This window comes from Salvelinus namaycush, unplaced genomic scaffold (genome assembly GCF_016432855.1).
Source record: "Salvelinus namaycush isolate Seneca unplaced genomic scaffold, SaNama_1.0 Scaffold424, whole genome shotgun sequence".
NCBI lineage: Eukaryota > Metazoa > Chordata > Actinopteri > Salmoniformes > Salmonidae > Salvelinus > Salvelinus namaycush.
In genome coordinates this window covers 50,188-68,833 of record NW_024061114.1, presented here as the reverse complement: position 1 = coordinate 68,833, position 18,646 = coordinate 50,188, and the positions used below count along the sequence as shown (strand labels likewise).

General features: G+C 45.0%; 1 protein-coding gene across 1 annotated transcript in view; it reads right to left on the bottom strand.

Moving 5' to 3' along the window:
* The window catches only part of LOC120041250 (cotranscriptional regulator FAM172A homolog), a gene marked incomplete at its 5' end in the record, with an annotated part of 104,074 nt that extends 95,455 nt beyond the window's left edge, over positions 1–8,619 (bottom strand). The window contains one exon of the mRNA XM_038986187.1: positions 8,404–8,619. Within this exon, the coding sequence (XP_038842115.1) occupies positions 8,404–8,619 (216 nt within the window). The remainder of the gene's footprint in view (positions 1–8,403) is intronic.
* Positions 8,620–18,646: the final 10,027 nt, after the last annotated feature.

Genomic DNA, 18,646 nt, shown 5'->3' with positions numbered 1-18,646 from the left:
AGGACCAGTCAAAAAGTCTACAGACTTGAAGAAGTCTACATAATTGATTATGTGGAATACTGCAAAGCCCTCCCCCTTTGCAAACGGAGCAATCCCAGTCACCCCTAGACCTAACCCTTAGTCCAGAAACAACATTATATTATATGATATTATGCAGAGCTGTAATGAGTCTCCCTTAACAGCAACCTTTCCCAAGTATATCAGAAGAGAACAACACAGCATCAGAGTGGAGTGCTTGGAATATTTAAAACATCAACCAATTGTGTACAATGACCTTGTACACAGCAAGATCATTATTTGAGTAAATCATGTTAAAAGTCATGAATAAAAAAAAAAATATTTAGCCACTATTTTATCAGGGAGTCATGCTGAGACCAAGGTATATTTTACAGATGATCCCTGAATTACATAAATTACAGAAAATACACACATCAAAATATAAATACAAAATGCAAGCAGAAAGAACAAACATGGTCATAAAAAACTAGCACATTGATCAGTAACAAGGTCCTCAGCGTTTGATTTGCCCTTGAGGCACCAAAACATCACATGTAACAACATTTTGAAGATAACAAATAAGGCGCATAAAACTAAAAGCTGATTTACCTAACTCAGTGGAGACCAAAGGAATGTACAGAGTTAGCCATCTCTGACACCAGGTGTGGTAACTCGTATGTCTAAAGTTCAGTAAAGATGTTAGGTACAGCGGGACTTTTTTGTAAATGGGCTTTAGAAATGAAAACATAGCAATGTATCAACCTACGTGACATCAAAGAGGGCCAACCAACTTCCTGGTAGAGAATGCAGTGATGACATCAAAGAGGGCCAACCAAACTTCCTGGTAGAGAATGCAGTGATGACATCAAAGAGGGCCAACCAACTTCCTGGTAGAGAATGCAGTGATGAGTACTACAATTGTCACCCATAATAAAGCACATGATGAACCGTGTCTAACGGCTTTAATAAAGTGGCAACTGGGTTGATATTTGTTTTATTACATTTCTTCTTTTTTACCTTTATTTAACTAGGCAAGTCAGTTAAGAACAAATTATTATTTACAATGACGGCCTACCGGGGAACTGCCTTGTTCAGGGGCAGAACAACAGATTTGTACCTTGTCAGCTCAGGGATTGGATACACCAACCTTTCGGTTACTGGCCCAACGCTCTAACCACTAGGCTACCTGCCGCCATAGAAGATGTCGCCATAGTCTAGGACCAATAGGAACGTGACTGAATAATCTGTCACTCTCTGAAACATTAATAATAAAATGACCACAACATATATTGCTGCATATGGATTAGAGATGCAAATTTGTGTTAATCTCGACAAACGATAAACATTTCCCCAAATACTAAAATGATGTAACCAAAAAGAAAATACTATGCATGCACACAAGGAATGGACATTTTTCATTAAGAGCTTAATGAAAACATGCAAAAATACTAGCAAGCCTATTGTCTTACAGTCAAAAGGCTATAGCCTATTTTTGAACATTCAAAGCAGCAAATTAAATGTCATTTTGAAACATTTGATACAAACTGTAATTGACTGGAAAAGCCAGTTGTAAACAGCAGATGTAATGTGAGCCGTTCCATACATGACAGAGTTGAACATCTCCATTAGAAATGTAGAAAGAGGGGGATGCTAATAGCAGCAACTAGGATGGGTTGTTAATATGACTAGGATTATGCCTTCGGCTTCTGGACAACGAAAGAGAGTTGATATGAAAACCAATATAACAGGAGAGAAATGCAGGTAGCCTGCCTACCATTGTAAAGTGGTGGTGACGCGCAGGTAGCCTGCCTACCATTGTAAAGTGGTGGTGACGCGCAGGTAGCCTGCCTACCATTGCCTAGTGGTGGAGATGCGCTAGTAGGCAGGCTACCAGGCATGAGGGATTCTTTATGAAATAATTGAATCCACGTTTCTATGGTTGGAGTTTGGCTACTTTGAAGCAAGGTAAGACATTCCTCATTATTTGAAGTAAAGTAAAACGTGCAGGTTTCTAACAATTATACTGCCTCAAGCTGACATTGTAATGCGCTGGTAGCCTGCCTACCATTGTGATGCGCTGGTAGCCTGCCTACCATTGTGATGCGCTGGTAGCCTGCCTACCATTGTGATGCGCTGGTAGCCTGCCTACCATTGTAATGCGCTGGTAGCCTGCCTACCATTGTAATGCGCTGGTAGCCTGCCTACCATTGTAATGCGCTGGTAGCCTGCCTACCATTGTGATGCGCTGGTAGCCTGCCTACCATTGTAATGCGCTGGTAGCCTGCCTACCATTGTGATGCGCTGGTAGCCTGCCTACCATTGTAATGCGCTGGTAGCCTGCCTACCATTGTGATGCGCTGGTAGCCTGCCTACCATTGTGATGCGCTGGTAGCCTGCCTACCATTGTAATGCGCTGGTAGCCTGCCTACCATTGTGATGCGCTGGTAGCCTGCCTACCATTGTAATGCGCTGGTAGCCTGCCTACCATTGTGATGCGCTGGTAGCCTGCCTACCATTGTGATGCGCTGGTAGCCTGCCTACCATTGTGATGCGCTGGTAGCCTGCCTACCATTGTGATGCGCTGGTAGCCTGCCTACCATTGTGATGCGCTGGTAGCCTGCCTACCATTGTGATGCGCTGGTAGCCTGCCTACCATTGTAATGCGCTGGTAGCATGCCTACCATTGTGATGCGCTGGTAGCATGCCTACCATTGTGATGCGCTGGTAGCATGCCTACCATTGTAATGCGCTGGTAGCCTGCCTACCATTGTGATGCGCTGGTAGCCTGCCTACCATTGTGATGCGCTGGTAGCCTGCCTACCATTGTGATGCGCTGGTAGCCTGCCTACCATTGTAATGCGCTGGTAGCATGCCTACCATTGTGATGCGCTGGTAGCCTGCCTACCATTGTAATGCGCTGGTAGCATGCCTACCATTGTGATGCGCTGGTAGCCTGCCTACCATTGTGATGCGCTGGTAGCCTGCCTACCATTGTAATGCGCTGGTAGCCTGCCTACCATTGTGATGCGCTGGTAGCCTGCCTACCATTGTAATGCGCTGGTAGCCTGCCTACCATTGTAAAGTGGTGGTGATGCGCTGGTAGCCTGCCTACCATTGTGATGCGCTGGTAGCCTGCCTACCATTGTGATGCGCTGGTAGCCTGCCTACCATTGTAATGCGCTGGTAGCCTGCCTACCATTGTGATGCGCTGGTAGCCTGCCTACCATTGTAATGCGCTGGTAGCCTGCCTACCATTGTGATGCGCTGGTAGCCTGCCTACCATTGTGATGCGCTGGTAGCCTGCCTACCATTGTGATGCGCTGGTAGCCTGCCTACCATTGTAATGCGCTGGTAGCCTGCCTACCATTGTAAAGTGGTGGGTGACGCGCTGGTAGCCTGCCTACCATTGTAAAGTGGTGGTGATGCGCTGGTTGCCTACCTACCATTGTAAAGTGGTGGTGACGCGCTGGTAGCCTGCCTACCATTGTAAAGTAGTGGGTGACGCGCTGGTAGCCTGCCTACCATTGTAAAGTAGTGGGTGACGCGCTGGTAGCCTGCCTACCATTGTAAAGTAGTGGTGACACGCTGGTAGCCTGCCTACCATTGTAAAGTGGTGGGTGACGCGCTGGTAGCCTGCCTACCATTGTAAAGTGGTGGTGACGCGCTGGTAGCCTGCCTACCATTGTAAAGTGGTGGTGACGCGCTGGTAGCCTGACTACCATTGTAAAGTGGTGGTGATGCGCTGGTTGCCTGCCTACCATTGTAAAGTGGTGGTGACGCGCTGGTAGCCTGCCTACCATTGTAAAGTGGTGGTGATGCGCTGGTTGCCTGCCTACCATTGTAAAGTGGTGGTGATGCGCTGGTAGCCTGCCTACCATTGTAAAGTGGTGGTGACGCGCTGGTAGCCTGCCTACCATTGTAAAGTGGTGGTGATGCGCTGGTAGCATGCCTACCATTGTAAAGTGGTGGTGACGCGCTGGTAGCCTGCCTACCATTGTAAAGTGGTGGTGACGCGCTGGTAGCCTGCCTACCATTGTAAAGTGGTGGGTGACGCGCTGGTAGCCTGCCTACCATTGTAAAGTGGTGGGTGATGCGCTGGTAGCCTGGCTACCATTGTAAAGTAGTGGTGACACGCTGGTAGCCTGCCTACCATTGTAAAGTGGTGGTGACACGCTGGTAGAAGTACAAATAGCAGCTCTTTTTAATCATGCTCATCAAAACAGCTTTTAAGATGCAATTGTATTTAGAATTGTTATGTATTGAGCAATGACTGGGCTTATAAAAGCATGTTTCTCTCCAGTACCAGCTTTTTCAGGAGCTGCCCTCACATTGTCCGTCAGGTGATAGGCTCTGTAATTCCACTAAATTAAGCAAATTAACCTATAGACTGATTAGCATTACTGGTCAAATGTATTTTCGGTGGACAACTGATTAACGATTAAACTAATATGGATGGAGTACTTCCTACTGAGTTTTAAAATCATACATATAGAATTGGTACACACACACTGAGTCAGTCACTGACGTCCCTGCCCCCTTGTCTCTGAGCATTTGCCCCAACCACCATGCATAATGCAGGCGCATGGAAAGCACCTACAGGCTAATGTCAAAGAATAATATTGCATGGCCCCCTGCAGAATTGGAAAACCTTGGGTAGGACTGCACTAACGATCTCACGCTGCTAGCATTACAGAGTGCAGAAAGGTTCAGGGAGAGGGAGGGAAGGAGAGAGAGGAAAAAGAGAGTGTGAAGAGAGAGTGAGAGAGAGAGTGAAAGAGTCTCCTAATTATGTGAAACCTATTCCAGTTGAAATATTTAAAATATATTAATATGGACTCTACCTCTCTGCTGATATGATCACACATCTCTCTCTGATGATATGCTCACACATCTATCTCTCTGCTGATATGCTCACACATCTATCTCTCTGCTGATATGCTCACACATCTATCTCTCTGCTGATATGCTCACACATCTATCTCTCTGCTGATATGATCACACATCTATCTCTCTGCTGATATGATCACACATCTCTATCTCTCTGCTGATATGCTCACACATCTCTCTCTCTGCTGATATGATCACACATCTATCTCTCTGCTGATATGATCACACATCTATCTCTCTGCTGATATGCTCACACATCTCTCTCTCTGCTGATATGATCACACATCTCTATCTCTCTGATGATATGCTCACACATCTATCTCTCTGCTGATATGCTCACACATCTCTCTCTCTGATGATATGCTCACACATCTCTATCTCTCTGCTGATATGCTCACACATCTATCTCTCTGCTGATATGCTCACACATCTATCTCTCTGCTGATATGATCACACATCTCTATCTCTCTGCTGATATGCTCACACATCTCTCTCTCTCTGCTGATATGCTCACACATCTCTATCTCTCTGCTGATATGCTCACACATCTCTCTCTGCTGATATGATCACACATCTATCTCTCTGCTGATATGCTCACACATCTATCTCTCTGCTGATATGATCACACATCTCTATCTCTCTGCTGATATGCTCACACATCTCTCTCTCTGATGATATGATCACACATCTCTCTCTCTGCTGATATGCTCACACATCTCTCTCTGAGGATATGCTCACACATCTCTCTCTGCTGATATGCTCACACATCTCTCTCTCTGATGATATGCTCACACATCTCTCTCTCTGATGATATGATCACACATATCTCTCTCTGCTGATATGCTCACACATCTCTCTCTCTGATGATATGCTCACACATCTCTCTCTGAGGATATGCTCACACATCTCTCTCTGCTGATATGCTCACACCTCTCTCTCTGATGATATGCTCACACATCTCTCTCTGAGGATATGCTCACACATCTCTCTCTGCTGATAAGCTCACACATCTCTCTCTGCTGATATGCTCACACATCTCTATCTCTCTGCTGATATGCTCACACATCTCTATCTCTCTGCTGATATGCTCACACATCTCTATCTCTCTGCTGATATGCTCACACATCTCTCTCTCTCTGCTGATATGCTCACACATCTCTCTCTCTGCTGATATGCTCACACATCTCTATCTCTCTGCTGATATGCTCACACATCTCTATCTCTCTGCTGATATGCTCACACATCTCTCTCTCTCTGCTGATATGCTCACACATCTCTATCTCTCTGCTGATATGCTCACACATCTCTCTCTCTGATGATATGATCACACATCTCTCTCTGATGATATGCTCACACATCTCTCTCTGAGGATATGCTCACACATCTCTATCTCTCTGCTGATATGCTCACACATCTCTCTCTCTGCTGATATGCTCACACATCTCTCTCTCTGCTGATATGCTCACACATCTCTATCTCTCTGCTGATATGCTCACACATCTCTCTCTGATGATATGCTCACACATCTCTCTCTGAGGATATGCTCACACATCTCTATCTCTCTGCTGATATGCTCACACATCTCTCTCTCTGCTGATATGCTCACACATCTCTCTCTCTGCTGATATGCTCACACATCTCTATCTCTCTGCTGATATGCTCACACATCTCTCTCTGATGATATGCTCACACATCTCTCTCTCAGGATATGCTCACACATCTCTATCTCTCTGCTGATATGCTCACACATCTCTCTCTCTGCTGATATGCTCACACATCTCTCTCTCTGCTGATATGCTCACACATCTCTATCTCTCTGCTGATATGCTCACACATCTCTCTCTCTGCTGATATGCTCACACATCTCTATCTCTCTGCTGATATGCTCACACATCTATCTCTCTGCTGATATGTTCACACATCTCTCTCTCTGCTGATATGCTCACACATCTCTATCTCTCTGCTGATATGCTCACACATCTATCTCTCTGCTGATATGCTCACACATCTATCTCTCTGCTGATATGCTCACACATCTCTCTCTGATGATATGCTCACACATCTCTCTCTCTGATGATATGCTCACACATCTCTCTCTGCTGATATGCTCACACATCTCCATCTCTCTGCTCTGACCTCTCTGTTTCTAACACTTACACACACGCAAGGTCATCATCACAGATCTTTTAAACACATGAATATGACACTTAAGAGGCTTAACCCTTGTCTTATACTGTGTGTGTATGTGTGTGTGTGTGTATATGTGTGTGTGTGTGTGTGTGTGTGTGCATACGTACCCACGTGCAAATGTGTTGTTTTTCTGTTGTATTTCAATCAACATTCACATTACTTCAGTATGTTCACTACAGAAAATGTCTAATGTAAGCCTGAGATACAGAGAGAGAGGAGATAGATATATGATAGATAGTTAGTGATGATAAGGGGCTTTAAGCCATATTTTATGACAGAGGGAGCTAATCGGCTACTGCTAATGAGCCCCTATTAGTGTGTGTAGAGATAGTGTCAGGAGAGACAGGCAGGGAGAAGAGGCAGTGCTGACAGCTCACACACCGCCCATCAGTCCCACCGAGACCACTAGGCCTATCAGAGACGACAGTGACATCTCACACACACAGACACGCGCTGCATACGCATGCACGTACACACACCAAACACGCACGCACGTACAAACGCTTGGACACGCACGTCCACATGTACACACACACCCACACACACTGGTGTGAGCGCTACAGCCATCCACCGTGATGAGACAAAGAGGCTAGTCCTCTATCACATTAACTCCCAGATACCCCACACACTGTCCACTTCACTCTACTCCGCCTGTTGGACATCGAGAGACAAGGTCTGTGTGGATGGACAAGCGGTCAAAGACTTGACGATGACGTGACTTTCATCAACTTCTGTTAGGTTTGACAGAAGGGCTGGATTGAGGAACCTTTGCTTCTATTTTTCATCATGGCGGCCATATTTCTTTTGATCACTGCAATATTCCCTTCTTGTGTCTGAGTGTACGGCAAGGTGGCCATGGTGTGTATGTGTGTCGTTAAAATAATGTCTATGGGCCATGATAAGAACGCTGGGTGTGCGTGTGTTTACAGAGTGTGTGTTCGGCAGATAATAATTCCATTGGTCAACAGTGTGAGGGGACAAAGCTGCTCTGACCAGAGAGAGAGAGGGAGGAAGAGCGAGCGAGAGAAGGAAGAGTGTCATGTGGTTAACACTCACACACTGAGAGCATACTGGAGCATGGCCAAACACACCACAGCCTGACCACAGACAGCCTCTCTTTCTTTCCTTTTCTCACTCTCTCCACCCTCCTTCTCTCCCAACCCCGCCCACAACCTTTCTACACTTGCATCTATCTATCTATCACTCTCTTCCTAACTGCCTCGATCCCAACTCTACCCATTAACCTCCCCGTTTGCAGCTTTTATGGCCCCTGTCTATGGCTTTCTTATTCCCCCCCCTCCCCTCCTCCATCACCCCTCCCTCGCTCACCCGTATGGGGATCTGTTCAGTCTCTCCCTCCTTCTGCGGGTTGCGGTACTTCTCATAGAAGTCCCTCTTCTTCTTGCTCTCCCGGTCGACCTTGCGCTCTCTCTTCTCGGTGGGTTCGTCCGAGACCTCGGGGGAGGGCAGGGGCGTGGGCTTGGCCGGCCTCTCCACCTCCAGGTGGTTCTCATTGGGGTTGAGCACCATCACACCATAACCCTCCTGGAAGACAACACAACAACACACACACGTTTGTTAGAGAGTCCACAGAATATCCTCCGACTCACACTTGTAAATGTCTGTGTGTGTGTGTGTGTGTGTGATTAGAACTCAGTGACAGGGGTCTTAGCCAGTGAATAGCACTTAGTGAGTCCAAAGGCCATGTGTCTGTCACTTTTCAACTTTGAATCGATCCATCCATCACTTAACTCAAGAGTTAGGGCCGACACATACATGTGTGGTACTTTTTAATTGGGATCAACTTCATATCCATTGTTTTAGCAACTTACTACCAAACACAAGTAAAATATGATAATGTACACAGCAATAAATGTTTCGTAACGTTAAGCTGTGAAATTAATAACAGAAACTAAACGTTAATGCATAGAAATAAAATTCTAATTGTTAAAATATGCTGTACAATTAAGATAGGGCAATAGCAAGCAGGGAAAAAGTTCATGTGAATTGAAATAGGCAGAATCTATTGTGGTCTGGGAAAGTTTTCACAGGGCCTAAGTGACTTCTTCAACTCTGAAGTCATTTTTAATTAAGTGTGTTTATTATCCAAGCACCCTGAAATGAAAGGAGGAAACGGAGGGATTCCTGTTCCACTTTGACTGCACTTCACACACTCCCCCTCTGTACACACACACACACACTCCCCTTCTGTACACACACACACACACACACACACTCCCCTTCTGTATGTACGTACGTACGTACACACACACACACACACTCCCCCTCTGTACGTACGTACGTACACACACACACTCCCCCTCTGTACGTACGTACGTACGTACACACACACATCTGTCCTATCAAAAATACTTTTTAGAAGACGAGTGTAGGAGTTAGTGAGGAAATGTTTTTCTGATTCCTCCCAGAGTCGCCATCACGCACCCTGTCTACACACGCAACACATCTCCTTTATTTAATATGTGTTAACACAATGTGTGTGTCCCTCCTCCTCTTTAATACGTGTTAACACAATGTGTGTGTCCCTCCTCCTCTTTAATACGTGTTAACACAATGTGTGTGTCCCTCCTCCTCTTTAATACGTGTTAACACAATGTGTGTGTCCCTCCTCCTCTTTAATACGTGTTAACACAATGTGTGTGTCCCTCCTCCTCTTTAATACGTGTTAACACAATGTGTGTGTCCCTCCTCCTTTTTAATATGTGTTAACACAATTTGTGTGTCCCCCCTCCTTTTTAATATGTGTTAACACAATTTGTGTGTCCCCCCTCCACCCATCGACGTCAAACCTGCCCTGAGCACCTGGTGTGTGTTGACAACAGCAAAATGACAGTTTCACACGTTGCAAATGATTGGTATTCTCACACCCTGTCAACGACCGACTCATTTAGCCAGAGCCCCCTCCTCTCCCCAGGCTTATTAGAATCAAACTTTCAGATAGTCCAAAACAAATGACACAAATCTGAACAAATTGCAGCAGTGCGAGTACTTTATAGAATAAATTAAGGGCTTACTTTATTAGGATCTGTTTCAGCGTTTTAGGTCATAACTATTTAACTAAATCTTTGACTGAAACACTTAAATTCCTAGAAAAAGAGTGTGAATTTAAAACTATAAATTAAATACATCATTCTGTTTAGTTTTTTTAATCATCTGAGACCTTTAAGGAAGATGTACAAATGAATTTAATCACAATATTAAGACCAAACAGAGAGGTTAGCCAACTAAACAAACCAGATTAAATAATAACCTGCCCAGGGACTGCGGTTGAAAATTAGCCGGCTGGCTAAAACCGGCACTTTTACTGAAATGTTGATTAATGTGCACTGTCCCTGTAAAAATAAAATAAACTCATACTCAAATGAAAGATATTTGTTTTTCTTATTTCCTATATAAATAATAAGCACATTACAAAACTAAAGGAACACATATCCCAGGTAAATCACAGCTGTTCATTATGACTCAAACATCACCTGTAAAAAAATACATCTAACGGACAATCCTATAAAATCCATTAGTCTACATATTATACTATAAATGTATATAAATCGTCAAACCACACATGTCGACAGCAACTCTTAATTAGGAACCCTTTATTAGAAAGTGAATGAGATTCTTTAGTTAGGAGTTCCTTAGGCTGTTGGCTCTGGAATTAGTGAGTTTTCTTCCTGTGCGTTAGAGCTGCACATACGGCCCGGCACGGCACCACCTGGGCTTGGAGCAGAGCTGGGAGGAAAGGAGCTGTCTTTTTTCTCCTCTTTTGGGCATAATAGCTATCTGCACTGAGAGGGAGGAGTGGTAAAGTAATGGGCCAGGTTCTATTAAAGAGGCTCAGCTACAGGCCCGGGGCTGTCTTTGTTGGCAGAGCCACCATGGTGTAGTTCACATGGACCTTACGACCGGAGAGGAGGAAAAAGAGAAAATGTGAGAGAAAAGGAGAGGAGAAGAGAGAGAATAGGAGAATAGGAGAGGATAAGAGAGAGAATAGGAGAGGAGAAGAGAGAGAGAGAATAGGAGAGAGAATAGGAGAGGATAAGAGAGAGAATAGGAGAGGATAAGAGAGAGAATATGAGAGGATAAGAGACAGAATAGGACAGGATAAGAGACAGAATAGGAGAGGAGACGAGAGAGAATAGGAGAGGAGAAGAGAGAGAATAGGAGAGGAGACGAGAGAGAATAGGAGAGGAGAAGAGACAGAATAGGAGAGGATAAGAGACAGAATAGGAGAGGAGAAGAGAGAATAGGAGAGGATAAGAGAGAATAGGAGAGGATAAGAGACAGAATAGGAGAGGATAAGAGAGAATAGGAGAGGAGAAGAGGGAGAATAGGAGAGGATAAGAGACAGAATAGGAGAGGAGACGAGAGAATAGGAGAAGAGACGAGAGAATAGGAGAGGAGAGAATAGGAGAGGAGAAGATAAAGAATAGAAGAAGAGAGAATAGGAGAGGACAAGAGAGAGAATAGGAGAGGATAAGAGAGAGAATATGAGAGGACAAGAGAGAATAGGAGAGAAGAAGAGAAGAGAAAGAATAGTAGAGGAGAATAGGAGAAGAGACGAGAGAATAGGAGAGGAGAAGAGAGAGAATAGGAGAGAAGAGTTCCGCTCAGGCTTTGTGTCACTGCCCACTAGTGGCAGGCTGGAAAACTGACTGGCAACACAGTCTTCTTCTGAATCACGAAGGAACGAGGAACGAGAGATAGAGAGAGAGAGAATGAACTAGACAAAGGATTAGGATGGATGGAGGGAGATGGAAAGAGAGAGTGAGAGACAAAAACAAAGATGGGGGAGATGGATAGGGTGTGAGAGAGATTGACAAGTGTTCAGCCCATCCATCCTTATGCCTCAGATCCACGCAGCACATAGGGAAAAGTGTTAATAGGTTGACAACATTAGGCCTACTAAACAAATGCTAGCCCTCTGTGCCCTAGTCCTTCCAGTGCTAATGGTGGCTAACCCTTACTGGTGCTCAGTCACCCTGAAGCACATTACTGTGAAGGGGACCTGTGTCCCCAGCATCCTAGACTTGTGCAGTAAGGCCAAGGGTGCAGAAACCAGAATTGATGTCAACAGAGAAAGGTTTGGGCGGTGTCAGTCAAACATTGGTCTCTGTGTCTCTCCATGTGTCTCTGACGCTGTTCTGTCCAGCAGCAAATGCATATAGAGTGGGGGAGAGAGTAAAGAGAGGAGAGAGAGAGTAAAGAGAGGGGGGAGAGAGTAAAGAGAGGAGAGAGAGAGTAAAGAGAGGGGAGAGAGAGTAAAGAGAGGAGAGAGAGAGTAAAGAGAGGGGGGAGAGAGTAAAGAGAGGAGAGAGAGAGTAAAGAGAGGGGAGAGAGAGTAAAGAGAGGAGAGAGAGAGTAAAGAGAGGGGAGAGAGAGTAAAGAGAGAGTAAAGAGAGGAGAGAGAGAGTAAAGAGAGGGGGGAGAGAGTAAAGAGAGGAGAGAGAGAGTAAAGAGAGGAGAGAGAGAGTAAAGAGAGGGGAGAGAGAGTAAAGAGAGGAGAGAGAGAGTAAAGAGAGGGGAGAGAGAGTAAAGAGAGAGTAAAGAGAGGAGAGAGAGAGTAAAGAGAGGGGGGAGAGAGTAAAGAGAGGAGAGAGAGAGTAAAGAGAGAGTAAAGAGAGGAGAGAGAGAGTAAAGAGAGGGGGGAGAGAGTAAAGAGAGGAGAGAGAGAGTAAAGAGAGGGGAGAGAGAGTAAAGAGAGGAGAGAGAGAGTAAAGAGAGGGGAGAGAGAGTAAAGAGAGAGTAAAGAGAGGAGAGAGAGAGTAAAGAGAGGAGAGAGAGAGTAAAGAGAGGAGAGAGAGAGTAAAGAGAGGGGGAGAGAGTAAAGAGAGGGGGGAGAGAGTAAAGAGAGGAGAGAGAGAGTAAAGAGAGGGGGAGAGAGAGTAAAGAGAGGGGGGAGAGAGTAAAGAGAGGAGAGAGAGAGTAAAGAGAGGAGAGAGAGAGTAAAGAGAGGGGGAGAGAGTAAAGAGAGGGGAGAGAGAGTAAAGAGAGGGGGGGAGTAAAGAGAGGGGGGAGAGTAAAGAGAGGAGAGAGAGAGTAAAGAGAGGGGGGAGAGAGTAAAGAGAGGGGGGAGAGTAAAGAGAGGGGGGAGAGTAAAGAGAGAGGGGGAGAGTAAAGAGAGGGGGGAGAGAGTAAAGAGAGGGGGGGAGTAAAGAGAGGAGAGAGAGTAAAGAGAGGAGAGAGAGAGTAAAGAGAGGGGGGAGAGTAAAGAGAGGAGAGAGAGTAAAGAGAGGGGAGAGAGAATAAAGAGAGGGGAGAGAATAAAGAGAGGGGAGAGAGTAAAGAGAGGGGGGGAGTAAAGAGAGGAGAGAGAGTAAAGAGAGGAGAGAGAGAGTAAAGAGAGAGTAAAGAGAGGAGAGAGAGTAAAGAGAGGAGAGAGAGAGTAAAGAGAGGGGAGAGAATAAAGAGAGGGGAGAGAGTAAAGAGAGGAGAGAGAATAAAGAGAGGGGAGAGAGTAAAGAGAGGGGGAGAGAGTAAAGAGAGAGTAAAGAGAGGGGAGAGAGTAAAGAGAGGGGGAGAGAGTAAAGAGAGGAGAGAGAGAGTAAAGAGAGGGGGGAGAGTAAAGAGAGGGGGAGAGAGTAAAGAGAGGAGAGAGAGAGTAAAGAGAGGGGGGAGAGTAAAGAGAGGGGAGAGAATAAAGAGAGGGGAGAGAGTAAAGAGAGGGGAGAGAATAAAGAGAGGGGAGAGAGTAAAGAGAGGATAGAGAATAAAGAGAGGGGAGAGAGAATAAAGAGAGGGAGAATATAAAGAGAGGAGAGAGAGAATAAAGAGAGGGGAGAGAATAAAGAGAGGGGAGAGAATAAAGAGAGGGAGAATAAAGAGAGGAGAGAGAGAATAAAGAGAGGAGAGAATAAAGAGAGGGAGAATAAAGAGAGGGAGAATAAAGAGAGGAGAATAAAGAGAGGAGAGAGAGAATAAAGAGAGAGAGAGAATAAAGAGAGGAGAGAGAGAATAAAGAGAGGAGAGAATAAAGAGAGGAGAGAATAAAGAGAGGAGAGAATAGATGGGAGAGAATAAAGAGAGGAGAGAATAAAGAGAGGAGAGAATAAAGAGAGGGGGGAGAGTAAAGAGAGGGGGGAGAGTAAAGAGAGGAGAGAGAGAGTAAAGAGAGAGTAAAGAGAGGGGGGGAGAGTAAAGAGAGGGGGGAGAGAGTAAAGAGAGGAGAGAGAGAGTAAAGAGAGGGGGGAGAGAGTAAAGAGAGGGGGGGAGAGTAAAGAGAGGGGGGAGAGTAAAGAGAGAGGGGGAGAGTAAAGAGAGGGGGGAGAGAGTAAAGAGAGGGGGGGAGTAAAGAGAGGAGAGAGAGAGTAAAGAGAGGGGAGAGAGTAAAGAGAGGAGAGAGAGAGTAAAGAGAGAGTAAAGAGAGGGGGGAGAGTAAAGAGAGGAGAGAGAGTAAAGAGAGGGGAGAGAGAATAAAGAGAGGGGAGAGAATAAAGAGAGGGGAGAGAGTAAAGAGAGGAGAGAGAATAAAGAGAGGGGAGAGAGTAAAGAGAGGGGGAGAGAGTAAAGAGAGGAGAGAGAGAGTAAAGAGAGGGGGGAGAGTAAAGAGAGGGGAGAGAATAAAGAGAGGGGAGAGAGTAAAGAGAGGAGAGAGAGAGTAAAGAGAGAGTAAAGAGAGGGGGGAGAGTAAAGAGAGGAGAGAGAGTAAAGAGAGGGGAGAGAGAATAAAGAGAGGGGAGAGAATAAAGAGAGGGGAGAGAGTAAAGAGAGGAGAGAGAATAAAGAGAGGGGAGAGAGTAAAGAGAGGGGGAGAGAGTAAAGAGAGGAGAGAGAGAGTAAAGAGAGGGGGGAGAGTAAAGAGAGGGGAGAGAATAAAGAGAGGGGAGAGAGTAAAGAGAGGGGAGAGAATAAAGAGAGGGGAGAGAGTAAAGAGAGGATAGAGAATAAAGAGAGGGGAGAGAGTAAAGAGAGGAGAGAGAGAATAAAGAGAGGGAGAATATAAAGAGAGGAGAGAGAGAATAAAGAGAGGGGAGAGAATAAAGAGAGGGGAGAGAATAAAGAGAGGGAGAATAAAGAGAGGAGAGAGAGAATAAAGAGAGGAGAGAATAAAGAGAGGGAGAATAAAGAGAGGGAGAATAAAGAGAGGAGAATAAAGAGAGGAGAGAGAGAATAAAGAGAGAGAGAGAATAAAGAGAGGAGAGAATAAAGAGAGGAGAGAATAAAGAGAGGAGAGAATAGATGGGAGAGAATAAAGAGAGGAGAGAGAGAATAAAGAGAGGGAGAATAAAGAGAGGAGAATAAAGAGAGGAGAGAGAGAATAAAGAGAGGAGAGAGAGAATAAAGAGAGGAGAGAGAGAATAAAGAGAGGAGAGAATAAAGAGAGGAGAGAATAAAGAGAGGAGAGAATAGAGAGAGGGAGAATAAAGAGAGGAGAGAATAGAGAGAGGGAGAATAAAGAGAGGAGAGAATAAAGAGAGGAGAGAGAGAATAAAGAGAGGGGAATAAAGAGAGGAGAGAGAGAATAAAGAGAGGAGATAATAAAGAGAGGAGAGAATAGAGGGGAGAGAATAAAGAGAGGAGAGAATAAAGAGAGGAGAGAATAAAGAGAAGAGAGAGAATAAAGAGAGGAGAGAGAGAATAAAGAGAGGAGAGAGAGAATAAAGAGAGGAGAGAGAGAATAAAGAGGGGAGAGAATAAAGAGAGGAGAATAAAGAGAGGAGAATAAAGAGAGGAGAATAAAGAGAGAGAGAATAAAGAGAGGAGAGAGAATAAAGAGAGGAGAGAATAGAGGCTAAAGTGAAGGGTTGTGTTAGTGTATTAACACTAGAAGAGCAAGGTGAGTAATTTTGACTCAATATGAATTTAAAATGCAAATATCTCCTCCATTTTTTAAATCATGCCCCACTCTGTCCTTGACTTTTCCTAAATAAGTATGTTTAACACATGTATGTTGGAAGAATTTCGATATCAAACAGAATGTGTTATAAGCAGTTTTTTCTCCAAACCTCCAAAAATTGACTTTTTCAAATCCACATGCAGGTAATACAAATTTCTATGTAGTATCAAAATGTGCAGATTCCAAGGTTTCCAAAACCCTGACTTACCAACGCCAAATAACTCACAAAATTGAAGAGATGAGCTTCATTTCAAAATGTCACTTTTTCAAAGAACAAGTCCTGTTCCATGACCGCCACACAGGAGCACGCAGCAACAGATTTTTATCGGTTTTTATATTTAAACTTTAGGCAAGTCAGTTAAGAACACATTTTTATTTACAATGATGGCCTACCAGGGAACAGTAGGTTAACTGCCTTGTTCAGGGGCAGAACAACATATTTTTACCTTGTCAGCTCAGGGATTCGATCCAGCAACCTTTAGGTTACTGGCCCAACGCTATAACCACTAGGCTACCTGCCGCCCCAAAAGATAAAGTGTTATTTGAACAAAATATATTTTCCTATTCTGATTTTGCACCAAATCTCTTTTTCTCGTTAGCATGTATGAAATGTATTTCTGAAACTGTTAGACTGAGTCAAAATGACTGCTCATTGGCTCAAAGGGTGGTCCCTAGTGTTACAGGAACTCATTCATTTATTCTGAAGGTTCAAAAATATTTGATGTAAATTCCAACTGTAAGTACAAGGTCTAAAATATACAATTATATTATTCTAATTTATTATGAAAGTATTATATATTAATATTCTTAATCGTATAATTATAATCATCAACTAGCTAATGCTGTAGAAACAACAACTTTGGTCTTGATTGTCTCAATTGCCTGTCAGTCAGCATTTAAAAAAAAATCTCACACTCTTGCTTGGTGTGGACACTGATGTTGGGTCAGTGTGCCTTTATGCAGTGATGTGCAGGATAAGCTTCTCACCACACACACACACACACACACACACACACACACACACACACACACACACACACACACACACACACACACACACACACACACACACACACACACACACACACACACACACACACACACACACACACACACACACACACACACACCTTCCCATGCCCCTGCATGCCCTGTGCCACCGCCACATAGAGCCCTGGCCCAGAGGGCAGCAGTCAGAGGGGTCACACCTCGGCACCTCCAAGGGGGGTGCACTCCCGTCGCCCCGCTCCTGACGCTCTTTAGTGCTCCTTTGTTGGCCTGTCGGAGACCAGCCGAGTCCCCTCAGATAGCACAACAATGGTCACCGCTCAGGAAGCCCAGCTCTGCCCTCCGTCACCTTCTAACGTTGCGCTGCGTCTCAGCATGACATCTCTTCACACACACAATATACATCTTACTCACCTCTCAATCAATGGATCAAATCAGTCCGCAAAAGAAAACAGAGCTACATAACGATCAAGGATAACAACTCCAATGGGAAACAATGATGGGGAATGTCAAACCGCGCATTGACTTTTATTGGACAACCTGAAGAAATGGCTGTGATAAAGCTACGTGGTCAGACTTGCGCTTATTTGGCTGTGAGACAGTAGAACGGTAATGAACCATTGTCTGTCTTCTCAGTGGCATCGTTTAAAGAAGGGGGACAGAAAATAGGCTAAGCCGTCCCTCTAAGACTATGCTAGCGCCGTTTTTCCAGTGGGAATGAAATTAAATGTGTCTAATGTGTGTGAGTGGTGAGAGGCGGCCGGACCAGGCGCATGTTATTTGTGTGTGTAGCTTTGGGAGGCTTTGACGTGAGAGCTCTCGTGCAGCGAGCACGGCTTTGACGTGAGAGCTCTCATGCAGCGAGCACGGCTTTGATGTGAGAGCTCTCGTGCAGCGAGCATGGCTTTGATGTGAGAGCTCTCATGCAGCGAGCACGGCTTTGATGTGAGAGCTCTCGTGCAGCGAGCATGGCTTTGATGTGAGAGCTCTCATGCAGCGAGCACGGCTTTGATGTGAGAGCTCTCATGCAGCGAGCACGGCTTTGATGTGAGAGCTCTCATGCAGCGAGCACGGCATTGGGCAAAGACCCTTTTTGATGGACCCCAGGGAGAGTAGCTGCTGCCTTGGCAGGAACTAATGGGGATCCATAATAAACCCCAGGGAGAGTAGCTGCTGCCTTGGCAGGAACTAATGGGGATCCATAATAAACCCCAGGAAGAGTAGCTGCTGCCTTGGCTGGAACTAATGGGGATCCATAATAAAACCCAGGAAGAGTAGCTGTTGTCTTGGCAGGAACTAATGGGGATCCATAATAAACCCCAGGAAGAGTAGCTGCTGCCTTGGCAGGAACTAATGGGGATCCATAATAAACCCCAGGAAGAGTAGCTGCTGTCTTGGCAGGAACTAATGGGGATCCATAATAAACCCCAGGAAGAGTAGCTGCTGTCTTGGCAGGAACTAATGGGGATCCATAATAAACCCCAGGAAGAGTAGCTGCTGTCTTGGCAGGAACTAATGGGGATCCATAATAAACCCCAGGAAGAGTAGCTGCTGCCTTTTATTTATTTTATTTTTATTTTACCATTATTCTTTATTTAACCAGGTAGGCCAGTTGAGAACAAGTTCTCATTTACAACTGCGAACTGGCCAAGATAAAGCACAGCAGTGGGACAAAAACAACAACACAGAGTTACAAATAAACAAACACAAAAG